The sequence below is a fragment of the Mus musculus genome, chromosome 17, assembly GCF_000001635.26.
Source record: "Mus musculus strain C57BL/6J chromosome 17, GRCm38.p6 C57BL/6J".
NCBI lineage: Eukaryota > Metazoa > Chordata > Mammalia > Rodentia > Muridae > Mus > Mus musculus.
The window spans coordinates 68,556,662-68,574,940 of NC_000083.6; the positions used below are offsets into that span (position 1 = coordinate 68,556,662).

Here is an 18,279-nt window from a genome sequence, read left to right on the forward strand (position 1 = left end):
TAACAGATACTTTCAAGTTCTTGTGTGTTAATTACAAGATCTGGGTCATCCCAGTGAGTGTCTATTGGATGCTTCTTTAAACACTGATCACCATCCATGTTCATCTGTTTACGTATGAATGTAGACGCGTATGTCTAAAAATTTCTCTGCACTCTGGATTCCAGGAGTGATTGGGTATACAGTGGGGTTATTCTTTAAAAGGAAGGCATCATCAGGCAGCTAGCTACTTGTAATTCTTTTACACATTGGCTCGTAGCTTTAGCTTGTTCATAGGTTTAGTCTGGAGTTGTACTCTTGACCTTTCTTTCTAACCACTGTGGCTTTAGGAGCTGAGTCCAATTCTGAAGATGTGATTAAAGACTAGCCCACTGGTTTCTGCACTCATAGCAACATGTGACCTCTCATGGTTTTGTTTCCCACAGGCTTTGCACGGTGTCTTGACTTCTCAAACTACAAGTATGTAGTCTCACATTCAATCAAGGTCTTGTCAGCATCCCCTAATACCTTTTTATTTTTGTGCCTGTCTTCCCCCCATTGTGCCCTTCAACTTCCTACTGCTTTTCCAACTCTGAATTGCTGCCAGTGTGTCCTCAGCACAGGATGGCTGCTGTGCTAAATTTCACTGTGACTTAGATTACAAGTAGCAAAATTTCTCCAACAAGACATTAATGGCTCATCTGGAATACCTTCCTTTACTTAGTGATTCCATTTTTCGTATGGCTGTGGCATTTGGATGGCTTAGATGTTGATGTGTTGTTCAAGGCCAACCTGGGATATGTAGAGAGTTTAAGGTCATCCTATGTATACTAAGACCCTGTTCCAGAAACCAAAAATAACTATATAGTAAATGCAACATAGAAAAACCCAGTCATTGTGTGTACTTTGTCCAGCTGTGTAGTTTTTGCATGAAAGGTTACTTTTTAATGACCAGAAGGCCATATCTGGTAGAAATGTAGTCTTTTAAGCTAGGCAGATGACTAGGTGTTAATCCTAGAAATGCAGTCTTCTAAGCTAAGGAGAGGACTAGGTGATAAAGTGATTGCCAAAAAAAATAAATAAATAAATAAATAAAATCATCAGGACCTGCTTTCCATCCTCAACACCCTTATGAAAAGCCAAGACTAGAAGTGTGTTTCTTCAATGCCAACCCTGGGGAGGTGAAGTCAGGAGAATCCCTGTGTTTGTTGGCTAACTGGTCTACCTGAAGGAGTGAGCTCCACGATCAGTAAGAGCCACAGCTCATAAAGCAAACGGTGAACAATTGAAGAAAATTCCAGACATTGGTTTCTGATGCCTATGCCAACATGCACACATGCATGCTTGCCCATCTGCAAAATCTTGAGTGCACACAGATGAGCATGAGCATACATACATGTGGACAGGAATATGTTTTCAGAACATTCCTCAGCCATTGGTTTTTAAGCCACAGCATCAATATGATACATCTGGAATATACATATACATATACATATACATATACATATACATATACATATATCGAGGTCCTACCCATTAGTGTTTCTGGTTCAGAGAGCTGAGGGGGGGTCCAGGAATCTGCATGCCTAACACATGCCCATGTGGTATGGATGCCACTGATCTGGGAACCACACTTTGAAAAGCACTTGCTTAAAAATAAATCTTGAGGGAAAATATTGGGGCTTCCATACATACATACATACATACATACATACATACATACCATACACACATGCATATGATCTATTTTATGTTTTTCTTGATTTTTATGTGTGTTATTCTAAACCTTTAGTCTATTTATTGTTTCTTTTGCTCAGTACTGAGGATCTAGGGCTTCCACCTGCCAGGAACTGGCTTGACCATTTTTATCATTGGACAATGAGTTATAACTACCATTGCTGGCTTATTTTCTTTTAGTTTTTTATTTTAAATCAGTGTCTAATTCAATTGCCCAGGCTGACCCTGAAGTTACTTTGCAGCCCAAGCTGACCATAACCTTGTGCTTCTCCTACCTTAGCCTGTGAAGTAGCTGGGTTTATAAGCATATATCACCATAACTGGTGATGAAAAACTATTTTACATTAAAAATGGTATATTCTCTATTTGATTGGCAATACAAACAAAATATATATAAGAGAATAGTAGAATTGTTTGTTGTTTTACTTTATACAAAATTCACTTTATCATCCTGACATCATGTTTTATAACATAGTTCTGTATATTCAAGAAATAAATATTTCACTTTTATTTTATAAGTTGTTAGAGTTTTAATTTCTTATATATATAATTGACACAGGTGGGAGCATATATATGTGAATGTATGTGTGTATTTGTATGCATATGTGTATATATGTGTGTATGCATGTGAACACCGTGGCTCAGTTCTTAATTAACAAACTATAAAATGATCATAAGCCTGTATACCAAGTGGGTTGCTAGATTCTTTTCCTGCCCTATCACCTGAGTTCCAGTGCACATATTATCTATCCAGTAATATCCTTCTCTGTGTGTGCTGTGAACTGAATGTAGGGCCTGTACTTGCTAGGCAAGCCCTGCACTCCTGAGCTGTTTCCCAGGCCCCAGAATTTTTTGTCTTCTCTGTGTGCCTCCTTTATATCTGAGCCTCTGCTTATTTGTGAGGATTTAGGAAAGGTGGCGCTTCTGTGCTCTGATTCACACCCTTTTCATCAGAAATGGGCTTTACATAATGGTGTCAACTTGGTGAATGGTATTTCAGTGACTGTGACATGATGTTCACAGTGTCTACAGACAGTCACTGCGGGTAGAAGTGTCCTTGTTCACCACTCTAGAATCTTCTTAGCTGAGAGAACATATCTGCCTTACCCCTCCCACTTTTAGACAACATCTGATAAATTTCATTGTCCTGCCTCTCTAATTTATCTAAAAATGTGTTCCAGGAGCCTTTCTTGGCTTTGTTAGAAATCTCTATGATGACACATTTAAGACAGTTCTTTTTTCAGCTGCAAGGTGTGATACATACCGTTTCTATTTCAACTTCAGATATTTGTTTTCAAATATTTTAATGAAGGCAGAGTTATATAGTAATCACAAAACAGTACTTCCTCAATACCCCCCCTCTTTTTTTAACAGATTCATTTCGATGGCTGGGACCATAAGTACGACTATTGGGTGGATGCCGACAGCCAGGACATCCACCCCATCGGGTGGTGCGATGTGACAGGGCATCCGCTGGAAGTGCCATATGGTAAGCAATTTGATCTTTGCTGTTGCTTAGAAGTGTTTACCCCGAATTCCACCGTTAATGTTGCTTATTTATGTCATTATAGTCATTTGAACACAGAGTAACAGATAGGTGAATTAATTAATCGGCATTCTAGCTGCTCTGGAAGCCAGTTATTCACAATTAAGCCTCAAAGGACAAGCTTTAGACAAATGAGCTGTAATTGTCACTAATAAATAATTCTTGTGTTTTCCAAAGCAATCTTTCTTTTCTACAATTTTGCTCAAAGAGCTGAGCCAGAATTTCTAAACCCATCTAGTTTTGGTCATTAAAATTTGATCAGTTCTTTAAGCACCCCATGATAATTTTATCTCATACAACAAATTATAAAATTTTCAAAAAATATTAAATATTCAAAACTTCAGGAATTTTAAAAATAAAAGTGAAGGAGCATTCTATTTTGCTGGGACCTGCATTATTTCTGCCTTTGTAGCCACTTACAGCTAAGGAGGAAATTAAACACTCTAAATTCTAATGAGTCTCTGACTAGAATACCTTATTTTGTCTGAGGGAGTCCTCTGACCCAATTAGGCTGGCATAGCTAATCACCAGTTCCAGGCCTTCATTCCTACGACATGCTCCATTCTCCTGTTTGTTTTCTTCCCCTTGCTGACTCTCCTTCCACCCTTCAGCTTCTGAAGGGGAAGCCTGAATGCTAATAGTGAGGGCAGCTGATGCTGGGATGCTAATAGTGAGGGCAGCTGATGGTGATGCTGCCCAATGATGATGGTGCTTGTCCCTGAGAACTCAAGGCCTCACCACCTTGGTGACACTGTACTACATTTTGTTAATACCTGACTTAACCCCCTGAATGTTTTCCATGATGCTAGATCTCTCAAATTCAAAAAAATCAGTAGGATGCTTCTCCAGGAGGCTTAAAAAATACTTGTAAGCCAATACTCTACAAAGGTGGAACTGAGGGGCACTGGCCAGCAACCTGGAGAGGTTCCAGACCATGAAAAGGTGTCAGCATTTCTGTTTGTGCTGTACACTAATGCAGCATTTGTGTGTGTGTATGTGTGTGTGTGTGTATACACATGCATGAGCGTGTATAAGAATGTGTATGTATGTGAGTGTATGTATATATCCGAGTATGTGTGTATGTATGTGTGTATGTGCATGTGTATGTGCATGAGTGTGTATATGTGTGTACATAACTGTGTGTGTATGTGCATGACTGTATGTATGTGCATGAATGTGTGTTGTGTGTATGTGAGTGTGTGTGTATGTGCATGAGAATACGTGCATGAGTGTGTGTGTGTGTATGTGCACATGTGTATGTGCATGAATGTGTGTGTGTAACATGTATGGTGCATGTGTGCCCACACATGTGTATGCATGCATGTGTGTGTGTGAGTGTATGCACACATGTGAGTGTACCTGTGCTTTTGGAGACTAGAGGAGGACATTGGGTATCTTCTATATAGCTGCTTGCCTTATTGCCTTGAGATGAGGTCTTACTGACCTGAACTAGAGCCTTTGGGTTTCAGGTAGACCAGCTGGCCAGTGAGATGTCCTCCTCTACCTCAGCTGCTCAGTGCAACCATGTCCAGCATTTTAGGAAGCAGGGGACAGGGATTTGGCCAGCGATGGGCCCTCATATTGTACAGGATCTGCTCTTACCTACTGAACCATCTGTCCTGCCACGGAGCCTGCTTCTCATTCTTGCTTAACTGCAAACCCTGGCATGCCAGGAGGTAGGTCAGTTAGCATGACACCTCTTGATCCAGTACCCACTTTTCAGCAAGGAAAGAAAACCAATTGCACTAGATCCTTCCCCCAAATTCTAGAGATTCAACTCAGCTGAGTGCAAGAAAAAAAAATTACAAGAATCACATAAAATGGATGATGGGTGGACCAGCATCACCAGTGTAGGGAGAGCTCTCTCTACTCCAGCTTGAAGCTTCTACAACTGAGTCTGCACCAAACTGTGACTCCAACTAAGGCCACATCTTGTTCTTCCATTGATGCCCCTCCCTGTCTCTTGTCTCCTCTCTTTTGGAGCTCTGTGATGGTTTCACAAGATTCTCAGAATTTGGTCTGTTCTCTGGAAGTCCAAGTTCTAAATGAAACACAGCCTGGTTATTTCAGATGTGGAATCACAATGTTTAAATAGGAATTAAGTACTCTGCTTCTACCTATGTGCCTCCTTGTGCCGTGTTTCCACATCTATAAGACAGACAACGGATTTTTTAAAGATACATTTACAAGTATGAAAGGAGACTAACATATGCATACCAGTTCAAAAACTCCGGGCTTATATTGGCTAATATATCTACTTGCAGAAAATGTAGATATATTCCCTAGATTTTCATTTTTATATAATAATGTAAATTATCAAAGCTTTAAAATAAGCAAAGATTAACATGATCAGTTTTCCTAAGTGATTTTAGTTTGTTTGTTTCCAAGAAAAGCACACTTCTGTGTGTTGCTGGGAATTTTACATGATGGTCATTTTTATCTTGTACTCAGCTGATTTGAATCTCTAGAATTTGAAGGAAGAACCTAGTACAATTGACGATCTTTACTTGCTGAATATTTTCTATTATTTGTTATAGATTTTACATTAATAATTATTGATTTAATAAAAATTGTTTTTTTTTTGCTATTCTTATGATCAGACTCATTCATATCTGCATTAGTAGTCTTTGTTGATTTTTGATATGTAAAAATGTTAAGCCCTGTCTGTGGTATGGTTCAATAGGTGCCACCCATGACCCCAGTGTAAAAACACACCTGTAGATGTCTACAGCTCTTTCACCTTCCTCTCTCTCCATTCCCACTCCAAGTATGATTCTGTTCTTTTACATCAAATTCTTTTCTACTGGAAAGCAAAAACGTATAGTTGGTCTATTTCCTGTAACAAGACAAGCCTGGGGCTCACTGCTTGCGTTGCTCATTGCAAACTGTGGCACTGCTTTGTTGATGACCTCATGTCTGGCTATTCCCATTTCTTTTTGGAAGTAGACGGTGTGGACCCTCATGTCTTCAGTCTAAGTGCCCAGGATCATCTGGGCTTTGAACTCTTTTGTATTAAACCAGCCCTCCTCTCAATATCGCACCTTTATCTGGCACATCGCACCCCCCCCCCCCACAACCCTCACTTCTACCGCTTGGGCTCACTGAATGCATCTGAAGTGTCTGAAAACAGCATGTCCCCTTTCTCTGCCTGTTCTCTGCATCCTGCTTCCTTTCCAGAGACAACTGAGCCCTCAGCTGGTACATAGAACCCATACGGTAAGGAACAGCTGCTCTTGGTCTTCAGTTTGTATTCCTAAGTTGTTTATACAACATTTTTTCCTAAGTGGTTCATCTATGTACTTATATGATTCAAACCATACCTTCTTCCCCCTAAGGTATCTGGTATCCTTCACAATCAGATCAAAATAATTATATTTCATAAATCAAAAACTAAAACTAAGACCACACACAGAATTGATCATTGTGAACCAATAAGTCATCTAACATTAATTGTAAGATATTATAGTGACATTTCTACTTTAAGATAATTTTTTTTTACATTCTACCATTTTATTTGAGAGACTCAACAATTAGCTTCAATACTTTATGATATGTGGTATGCATGCTTTGCTGATGAAATATTGCAGAGACTTTTAAAAGTTTAGAATAAACAAACAGTACTCATGGAGGGACCCGAGGCTCCAGCTGCATATGTAGCAGAGGATGGCCTTATCTGGCATCACTGGGAGGGGAGCTCCTTGGTCCTGTGGAGGCTTGATGACCCAGTGTAGGAGAATGCTAGGGCAGTGAGACAGGAGTGGATAGATGGATGTGGGAGCACCTTTATAGAGACAGGGGGTGGGATAGGGGTTTGTGGAGGGGAAAGTGGGAGGGGTGACAACATTTGAAATGTAAATAAATAAAATATCCAATAAAAATGTTTAAACTTAGAGAAAATCTTAGACACCACATTATTTATCTTCTTCAAGAATTTGAACTGGATTCAAATGTCACCTCCTTAATTAGCTAAGTTTGTGAAGTTTCAAAAGATACCAAACCCAAGTAGCTTACCAGCAATATTAGGTAGAAATAAGAATGATCAGATGAAAATGGGTTTTGAACTATCTGTACCCTGTTATTCTCATTGCTTTATTCCTTATGAATATAGTTTCCCTTCTAATCATTTGCAGTAGTGTTACAACAGATACCCAAGAGGCAAGGAGGAAAATGAGCACTTCCATATATACTAAATGATGCACACAGAAACACACACACACATGCACATGAGTGACACATACATGCGCGCACACACACACATGCACCCACATGGCAAGGAGGAAAATGAGCACTTCCATATATACTACATGATACACACAGAAACACACACACACACACACATTCACATAGGTGATACACACACATGCACATACATACACACAGCATATATAAACATTTTATTTTCAGTGAGCTCAGATTTTATGTCTAAAAGGATTATTCTTTCTAGACAAATTGAATAAGAATAAAGAAAACTGCATAGATGCTTTCATATAGTGAATATTAAATGAGTTGATGATATGGGAGAGACTAAGAAGCATGGTGCTGGGTGGGATCAGTAGGGACCTATGTATGGGAAGTTGCTCGGCTGAGTTGAGAAGTAGAGACCTGTTCCAAAAACAGCCACTCAAGAGGGAAACTGACCAAGCATAAACAAAATCCAAATTCCTTCGTCCTTATACACATTTTACAAGAACTTATTAAAATTGTAGAACTTTCTAAATACATGATAGTCCCCTTTGTTTCTATTTTGCTAGTGTCACTTAATCTCATTGTAGAAAGTGAGCCTAGGCAGAGCCCATGGTGACTCCACTCTGAATCTCATGCTCCTTGCAAGGGTCCCAGGTGTCTTTTTTCCCAGTGGGTGACCATGCCACAGGTTTGGCCCCTGTCAGTCACAGATGCTACTGCCTCCCTCGGTAAGGAGTTGGATCAGGGATGCAATTAGGTAGTCCTTCAAGGGTAACCCCATGCCAGGTGGTGGTGGCACACACCTTTAATCCCAGAACTTGGGAGGCAGAGGCAGGCAGATTTCTGAGTTCTAGGCCAGCCTGGTCTACAAAGTGAGTTCCAGAACAGCCAGGGCTATACAGAGAAACCGTGTCTCAAAAAAAAAAAAAAAAAAAAGAAAAAGAAAAAATAGAGTAACCCCACACTATATGGTCATTTGGGAAACTGTGACATAGATGCCCAACCCATCTTTACAGGAGTGATTGCAAATGTGAGCTTTGCCCCTGGATGGTCCTTCCCAGTGTCCTGCATGGACTGCTTGGAACCGATGTCTAGGTCTCCTTCCAGACTCTGGCTTTGCCCAGCTTCTCACCTGGTTGAATCCGGTGTAGGGTTGCTTCACTTTCTTTCCCACAGGCTAAAATTATTCTGCTGGCTGTGTTCAGCCTAGAGTAACATAACACTTCTTCTATATCCCCCAAAAGTGTGGTTCACAGAGGATCCAGGGGCACCCAGGATTGCTTTCTTTTATTTATTAGATGTGTGTGTGTGTATGTGTGTGTGTGTGTGTGTGTGTGTGTGTGTGTGTGTGTGTAGCTATGTGTATGTAGGTGTTCATCAAATTCCATCTGCCTTGTATCTTGAATTCATCTCTCATTAGCCTGGAATTCATCAAGTCACTTAGGCTGGCTAGGTTGTATGTAGTCTTCAGGGATCTACCTGTTTCTCCCTCCCCAGTGTTGGGATTTAATCCTTCCCACCATGCTATGGTTTTTGTTTGTTTGTTTGTTTGTTTGTTTGTTTGTTTGTTTTTTAGCTGGGTCCTGGGAACATGTCCTCATATTTGTGAGACAAGCACTTTACCAGCTGAACCATCTCTCTGACCCTAGGGTTATCTTTTGGCAGCATTTTTAGTAGCACTGTTTGGAAGCTGTAACCATAGTCAAGTTTTATACCATAGTTCTTCAAATAAAGCTCATGTATACACAGATTATCAGTTCTCTTGGAAAAGACTGTGATCAACCTTCCTTGTGTTAGAATCAACCAAGTTTTATAAACAAGATGGCAGACATCAGGAATCGACAGCCTTGGGTTTAGATTTCTGACTAATGCTGAACAGGCTACTTTACCTTGAGACAAAATATAATGTTTCAGCTTCCAAACTGCCTGCTGACCAGCAAATCACAAGCTACATGGAAGGCACGGGTGTTTCCCAGGCCCCTTCAGTATTCTTTGTTGGTCCAGAATATTAATAAGATGTGTTTTCCTCCTACAAGCCTGTTAAAATTACACTGTGCCAAAAGTACTTGCTGATCATTGAGTGCCTATTGATTACCATTGAGGACCTCAAAGCATTTAAAATTAATTATCAAATCAGAAATATGATGAGCAAGTGCTATAAATCAAATTGAGCTGAGAACTAACTTTACTACGTTTTTAATGAGCATTGGAATATATTATGAATGTCAAGGGTTAAATCAAACCATTCCCATCTATTTGTTCAAGGAATTCTAGTTGTGAGGTAAAAATGAACATAACCAGCCTTTACCTAAGACCTCTCCTCCTTTCTTCCACCTCTGTTCTCTCATGCCCTTGTCTCCTCAGTGTTTCTGCATGTAGAAGACAATGATTCTACCATAGACATGTGGCCCTGGCTTCCTTCCCTTCGCTGTGATTGAGACAATGAACCTTCCTTGGGTCTCCTGGTACCCCTTTCCTCAGTCTATGCTTAAGGCTCGCTGCCTTCTGTGTTGGATCTCTTCCTTATACCTAGTGCTAATCTTTTCTAACATTTGAGCACTGAAAATGAATCCTTTACAGTCCAGTGTCATGGTATGTGGCTTGTGACCCTCTGAAACAGCAGCTCTGCAGGCACTGAACTCCCGTGCACATACGTACACACCAAAAACACCTACAACTTGAAAAATAAAAACAAATCTTAAAAAAGAACCCTGCAGCAGCAGCAGCAGCAGCAAAGCCCTCTCTCAGGAATCAGATTTTAAACACAAAATATGTGATATGAAACTTCCCTGCAATGCTTTCAGGTCAGAATAAAAACAAAAATGTGCTAAGGCAGAGATGCAGTGCTTATAAACAGTACAGTTGAAATGGAACAGTTGGTTGCTTTAACTACACGTCGATGTGATGTGGGCTACCACCTGCAGCTCTCAGACTTTCTATTCAGGGTGCACAGGAAGGATTTGTTCCAAAATGATTAGAAGCACACACCATGAGAAGGTCTGGTAGAACTTGAAATGATATGGTGGAGTGTGTACTGTCCTGATGGTACTCTTCCTTCCACGAGGAGTCACAGGCAAAGTTCTGGAGCATTCTTTGTGAGATCTATCACACCTGATAAGACTTGATTCTTAATTCTTATAGTATCCATACTGGATAAACAAAAGCAAAGCTTCTCTCCTAGTGTGAGTATAAGATTGCGTAGACATCAGAAAGAACGTTGGATCCCTTTTCCTAGAAAACCTCAGTCCACTTAGAACAGGTACTTTGTCTTTGAGATTTACCAAAGATATGCATGTAGAGTATAATATTACCAGTTTCTCTCTACTTGTTCAATCTAGAAGTGAGGGAACTGATTTACTCACAGATGGGTGATGGGCTGTGGTTAGAACATACAGCCTGCCCTGCCCTGAACCCTGTATAGATTCCTCTATAAACTGGCAAATCTCCTTCTGCAGTTTTTCTTTCTCCCTCTGTGCCTCCCTCCCTCATACAAACACACAAAGCAGGGGGCAGGCTATTTATCTGATAAGAGTGGTAGAAGCCCGATCTTACCTGATGGGAGGGTGGGTTTGCATCTTCTGGCAGTATTATCAGTGTTGAAGGGTAGCCAGCAGCTCTATAGCTAGTGCCTTGGTCTAGGGAAGGAAATGTCTAAGCTCTTCCCTCCCTTAAAGAGGAGTCCCTGGGAGGCCTTTGGGCAACCCTTTGGAGTTAGGCTTCAGAACAGTCCTCCCGCAAAGAATGATCCCTAACTGCTAATTCTAGTCTATACATCTCTCTCTCTGAAGCTTTTGCTCTTGGTCCCAAGCTGCTCACCTATTATGTCTCCAAAACTGTTGCCTTCTTTCTGAGGCATTATTATAATTTAAGGGAACTCTGCATAGCCAACACTCAGCTATGCCAAAGGGGAAAGACGGCAATGGGCTCATCCACTTGTCTAACAGCCTGCTCTATATGAATGGAGCCAGGCGGGATCCTCTCTAGAGATACAAGGCCACCTCAGAACCAAATGAAACCCATAACCAATGGAGACAATTTTACCCAGCTCATTTAGGGACTTTGAGATTGTACCAAGGTGCCCACTTTAGTGCCAGCACAAAGAGGGGTAAGTGGGACTATGATGGTGTGTGTGTGAGTGTGAGTGTGTGTGTGTGTGTGTGTGTGTGTGTGTGTGTGTGTGTGTGTGACAGAGACAGAGAGAAAGACACAGAGAGGAGATTGAAGTGGAAGAATACACCTCTGTCCCCCTTTTTCTTCACTTCCATATCCTGTCTGTTGTTTCAGATTCTTGAATACAAACAACCCCCCAGAGTCTTTGGCTGTACTATCCTACTATCCTCTATTTCATTTACCTTCTCATAGATTTTTGAGAATTCATTCAGATTTGTCTTCTTAGAGAAGCCTTCCTAATCACACTGTCACATCCTGAGTGAGAGGCAGTGGGTGTTGTGTCAGTGATTGCCCTTGGTCTATCATCCCCAAATGGATGCCTACAACTCATCTAAGAGTGGAATAATCACTTGTGACCCAAAGACTTTAATCTCAGAGTCCATCTTGGGTTCTTACCTGCAGAAATCCTCCTTTTCTTTCCCTTCTCTCCCTCTTTTCTTCTTCCTCTTTATCTTCTTTAAGATAGGCTATATGTGAAGACCAAGAAGGCCTCAAACTGTGCTCTTCCTGTCTCAATCACCCAAGTGCTAGGATTACAAGTGTATGTTTCCATATTTCCCTTTGGTGGAGTGAATTATTTTAGCTGTGGCTATGGGGTTTGTCTAATCAGGCCTCCTAAGAAAACCAAGGGTCAGACAACCCCCTACAACTGAGAAAGGACATTTTCATAAACAGAGAGCTGGCAGGAAGAAAACTGAGATTTCCTAACTGTTTTCCATGCCTAAATAATTTTGCCATTGTTCTTTCTTTAGCGTCTGTTTGATTTACATTTGGAAGTAGTTGCAAAGCTAGATTACAAAGCCAATGAAATGCAATGTCATTACTAAATAAAAGTGTATAGTAGTAGGATACTCCCATGTACTATAATGATTGCGCATACTGCCTCTGCTTTTGCAGATTAAGGACATGGGAAATAGGGCTAATCAGTTTAACTATTAGGCATAAATGAGCATCATAGAACATAGCTTGGTAAAAGATCAAGTTTGAGTTCATTACATAGCAGACATATACATGACTGAATGACTTGGAAATGGGCCAGCCCATTGTGTATCCTGTTAAGTCAGAGAAAATAGTGACAGTCTGTTAAGAAATGAACAATTGATAAAGCTTTCTGTAACAGGCTTTATTATGGCACTCTGGAGAACAGAAAACTTTAAGTCAATCAGATAAAATTTGCTTAGACTATGAAATAGAAGTCAGTCTGAGTACAGTCCTCATATGGGACAATAAACTCAGTGATGGTTGAGACGATTCCAGTAGTAACAAAGTGCTAACCTGGCAGGTTCCGGCACATTTTCAAATCTGTCCTATTTTTAAGAGAACTGTACAAGGAACCTTTCTGGAAGTACTTGTTCTTCCAAAACACAGCAAGAAGGTAATCAGCAGCTTTAAGAGTCCCTGAGTACTCATTGACTTAATAGACAATTATGGCATATTGTGCTTTAAAAAGTTAGCTATTTTAGAAGTCCCTAATTACAGATTTACATGATAGACTTATCAAGAAAAAAATAATACATCTCAAAATGTGCTTACAGCCTTAATGATATTATCTATTTTAAATGTTCCTTCACAAAGGACTTATCTGGTGTCTGCCTTCTGCATGTGTGATGGCAGGGATCACTTTGTTATCCATGTGGTCCCAGACTGCTGGTCTTGCATCAGAATGGTTTGGCAGAGGACACCCACTCCACAGCTACATGACTCCACTCGCTCACAGTCTCTGTTCACATTGGAGAGGCACTGGAGAGCTAGTCTTGGTTATCAAAGATACAGACCAGCTCTGTGAGTGTTGCAGAGAAGAGTTGCCAACTTCTGAAAGGAATGAGGTGGGTGAGAGGACAGTAAGACCCAGCACATTCACACCAGGTCCCAGCTGTGGTTCACCTCTGACCATGGGCTTACATAAGTCAAGTATGTGAGCACTCATGAAGTCTTAGGTTAGGCAACAGATGTTTCAGGATTTCTCTGAGAGAATCTGAATCTTGCTCGAGAGACTCTAGCACCACCCAGGATAAAGGAAAGAAGCTTGATCAGAGATTGTTTTCCTATCTGCAAACCACTAGAGGGCCCAATAATGAAAGCCTTCTAGATGGAGCCATTGATTGATGGCTGATGATGCAACCCAAGGAAGAAGGCTACCATTGGATAGATAAACTTTATATCTCTACTGTATTGACTGCTGTGCTAGACTTGCAAATTCCCATCAGATATAATTTTTGCCTCAGGGAGCTATGGGTTAGAACAATGAGTCCCTTCTAGCTCATGAGTGCACACTCTCACGGTTGTCTAGGCTGGCACTGTCATGGCTGTCTGATACACAGAGATTGTTGGATGGTACTTCAGCTGATCCCTATATTAGTATTTAGTACCAAGGCAAGACATGTCTCCTCCATGACTGGAGTGTCTTTTTTTTTCTTTTTTCACAATTGGGAAGAAGGAAAGAGGGGGAGGCCAACTCTGGGGCTGCTTTCAAGGCAAGCTTAGTGATATTTAATCTTCTGCAAAAGCTTTTGTTCATTTGTATCTCACGGTATTAAAAAATCTAAGTGGTCCTTGACAGTTTATTTTACAAAGAGATGTAGCCTTAAATGACTCATAGCAATAAACACAGAACCAAATATTTTTAATGAACACAGACATTATGTTCGTCACATCAAAGAGAACTATATAGTGGTGATGGGGTTTCTTCACTTGGCATTTTAAGTAAACAAGAATGAAGATGTTTAAATTACGCAAACCTAGGATAAAGTTAACACCGAGGAGAGACAAACTTAGGAAACTAGAAATTGTGTTACCTATTTAGAAACTCTGAGCTTTTGGCTTACTATTTTCAAGAACGCTTTGATACTCCACAGAAGTGAGAACATAAAATGCAGAACCTCTTTTTGTTAGCAAAGCTTGTAATCTCCACATAAGGCTGCTGTCACTGGCAGAAGAGAGACTTAACACGTAGGTCTTGGGGTAGTGGCTTTGTGCAGATGTCTATCCAGCAGTAGCCACTGGATGATATACCCTATGAGACACTCACAGGATTGACATGTTTACAAAATCAGAAGAACTCTGAACAGCCATAGCCACTCCATCGTTTCTGATCTGACCCACTAGACTTGACCCTCAGCAGCTCAGGCTTCTGCTCTCTCTCTCTCTCTCTCTCTCTCTCTCTCACACACACACACACACACACACACATCTGGTGGCTTTCTGAAGAATCCTGTTACATTTACTTGCACTCCAACCTTCTCACAGGTTTTCTATGTGCAATGTTATTGCTGTAAGCACTGAGCTGAAGGTCATTAAGGCAGTGGAGGGGGTGAAATGCAGCCGCTTGTTCTGCACTATAGACTTTCTCCTACAAGAACAAGACCCCTAGATACTCTAACTCTCTTTAGTGCCGCCTGCTTTCCTCTACTGCTTTTCTGAACGTTAAAAGCATTGACTGTCCTAACAAATTGTAAAGCAGAATAAAAGAAATGTGGCTCTGTAAGTTTTTGTTTTTTAATGTGCAGTTTATGTGTCTAAGATTGGCAGAGATACACTCCATCATTGGCTCTGAAGCCTCTGTTCTCATTTTTATTGCAATGCACTTGCTTTGTGATGGAAGTCATTAGAATAGGAGAAGAATCCTTTATGTAACCTCCCACCAAATGGTATCACAATACTGACAGCTAGGGGAAAAAATCCAATAAGCTAGCTGAGCTCCGACTCCACAGCTTATCCCAGAGTTAGTTTCTAAATTCAGCAAGTACTGCAAAAGCAAGTCTAGTCACAACCCGTGGGAAGCCTGTCTCAGCAGTCCGGCAGATCGGCTACTTTCCCCATCAACCTAGACTGTGGCCATCACAGACAGCAAGGCAAGGCCATTCTGAGCAGCCATGAGCATTTGAGGGACCGGAAGACGGCATGTTAACATTAAATGACATTTAAAGACATTTTAACACACCAGAGAGCCCTACATTCGGAAGACTGCTCATCTATATCTATATCTATATCTATATCTATATCTATATCTATATCTATATCTATATCTATATCTACCTATATCTATCTATCTATCTATCTATCTATCTATATATCTATCTATCTATATATATATATATTTGTGATTATTGAGAAGGGTGTTGTTTCCCTAAATTCTCTCTTAGCCTGTTTATCTTTGTGTAGGCAAAGGCCATTGATTTGTTTGAGTTAATTTTATATCCAGCTACTTGACTGAAGGTGTTTATCAGGTTTAGGAGTTCTCTGGTGGAATTTTGAGGGTCATTTATATATACTATCATATCATCTGCAAAAACTGATATTTTGACTTCTTCCTTTCCAATTTGTATCCACTTTATCTCTTTTTGTTGTTGAATTGCTCTGGCTAGGACTTCAAGTATTATGTTGAATAGGTAGGGAGAAAGTGGACAGCCTTGTCTAGTCCCTGATTTTAGTGGGATTGCTTCCAGCTTCTCACCATTTACTTTGATGTTGGCTACTAGTTTGCTGTAAATTGCTTTAATCATGTTTAGCTATGGGCCTTGAATTCCTGATCTTTCCAAGACTTTTATCATGAATGGGTGTTGGATTTTGTCAAATGCTTTCTCTGCATCTAAGGAGAGGATCATGTGGTTTTTGTCTTTGAGTTTGTTTATATAATAGATTACGTTGATGGATTTCCATATATTAAACCATCCCTGCATCCCTGGAATGAAACCTACTTGGTCAGGATGGATGATTGTTTTGATGTGTTCTTGGATTTGGTTAGTGACAATTTTATTAAGTATTTTTGCATCGATGTTCATAAGTGAAATTGTTCTGAAGTTCTCTTTCTCTGTTGGGTCTTTCTGTGGTTTAGGTATCAGAGTAATTGTGGCTTCATAGAATGAATTGGGTAGGGTACCTTCTGCTTCTGTTTTGTGGAATAGTTTGTGAAGAATTGGAATTAGATCTTCTTTGAAGGTCTGATAGAACTCTGCACTAAACCCGTATGGTCCTGGGCTTTTTTTTTTTTTTTTTTTTTTTTTTTTTTTTTTTTTTTTTTGGTTGGGAGACTATTAATGACTGCTTCTATTTCTTTCAGGGATATAGGACTGTTTAGATCATTAACCTGACCCTGATTTAACTTTGGTACCTGGTATCTGTCCAGAAATTTGTCCATTTCATCCAGGTTTTCCAGTTTTGTTGAGTATAGCCTTTTATAGAAGGATCTGATGGTGTGTTGGATTTCTTCACGATCTGTTGTTATGTCTCCCTTTTCATTCCTGATTTTGTTAATTAGGATGCTGTCCCTGTGCCCTCTAGTGAGTCTGGCTAAGGATTTATCTATCTTGTTGATTTTCTCAAAGAACCAGCTCCTCCAGTGGTTGATTCTTTGAATAGTTCTTCTTGTTTCCACTTGGTTGATTTCACCCCTGAGTTTAATTATTTCCTGCCATCTACTCCTCTTGGGTGAATTTGTTTCCTTTTGTTTCACAGCTGTTATGTGTATTGTCAAGCTGCTAGTGTGTGCTCTCTAGTTTCTTTTTGGAGGCACTCAGAGCTAAGAGTTTTCCTCTCAGAAATCTTTTCATTGTGTCTGATAAGTTTGGGTATGTTGTGGCTTCATTTTCATTAAATTCTAAAAAGTCTTTAATATCTTTCTTTATTCCTTCCTTGACCAAGGTATCATTGAGAAGAGTGTTTTTCAGTTTCCACATGAATGTTGGCTTTTTATTATTTATGCTATTATTGAAGATCAGCCTTAGTCCATGGTGATCTGATACGATGCACAGGACAATTTCAATATTTTTGTATCTGTTGAGGCCTATTTTTTCACCAATTATATGGTCAATTTTGGAGAAGGTACCATGAGGGGCTGAGAAGAAGGTATATCCTTTTGTTTTAGGATAAAATGTTCTGTAGATATCAGATAAATCCATTTATTTCATAACTTCTGTTAGTTTCACTGTGTCCCTGTTTAGTTTCTGTTTCCACGATCTGTCCATTGATGAAAGTGGTGTGTTGAAGTCTCCTACTATTATTGTGTGAGGTGCAATGTGTGGTTTGAGCTTTATTAAAGTCTCTTTAATGAATGTGGCTGCCCTTGCATTTGGATCATAGATATTCAGAATTTGGAATTCCTCTTGGAAGATTTTACCTTTGATGAGTATGAAGTGTCCCTCCTTGTCTTTTTTGATAACTTTGGGTTGGAGGTCTATTTTATTAGATATTAGAATGGCTACTCCAGCTTGTTTCTTCAGACCATTTGCTTGAAAATTTGTTTTCCAGCATTTCACTCTGAGGTAGTGTCTGTTTTTTTCCCTAAGATGGGTTTCCTGTAAGCAGCAAAATGTTGGGTCCTGTTTGTGGAGCCAGTCTGTTAGTCTATGTCTTTTTATTGGGGAATTGAGTCCATTGATATTAAGAGATATTAAGGAAAAGTAATTGTTGCTTCCTATTATTTTTGTTGTTAGAGTTGGCATTCTATTCTTGTGGCTGTCTTTTAGGTTTGTTGAGGGATTACTTTCTTGCTTTTTCTAGGACATGGTTTCCATTCTTGTATTGGGTTTTTTCTGTTATTATCCTTTGAAGGGCTGGATTCATGGAAAGATAATGTGTGAATTGGTTTTGTCATGGAATACTTTGGTTTCTCCATCTAAGATAATTGAAAGTTTGGGTGGGTATAGTAGCCTGGGCTGGCATTTGTG

At 40.0% G+C, this 18,279-nt stretch overlaps 1 protein-coding gene across 8 annotated transcripts in view; it reads left to right on the plus strand.

Annotated features, from left to right (window-relative positions):
* Positions 1-18,279, plus strand: part of L3mbtl4 (L3MBTL4 histone methyl-lysine binding protein) — a 511,181-nt gene that overhangs the window by 283,764 nt on the left and 209,138 nt on the right. For all 8 annotated transcript variants that reach the window (XR_003952134.1, XM_006524417.3, XM_006524416.3 and 5 more), the window contains one exon: positions 3,088-3,202. Coding sequence is in view for 7 of the 8 variants with exons in the window: in XM_006524417.3 (XP_006524480.1) it covers positions 3,088-3,202 (115 nt within the window). In the remaining variant the exon portion in view is untranslated. The remainder of the gene's footprint in view (positions 1-3,087; positions 3,203-18,279) is intronic.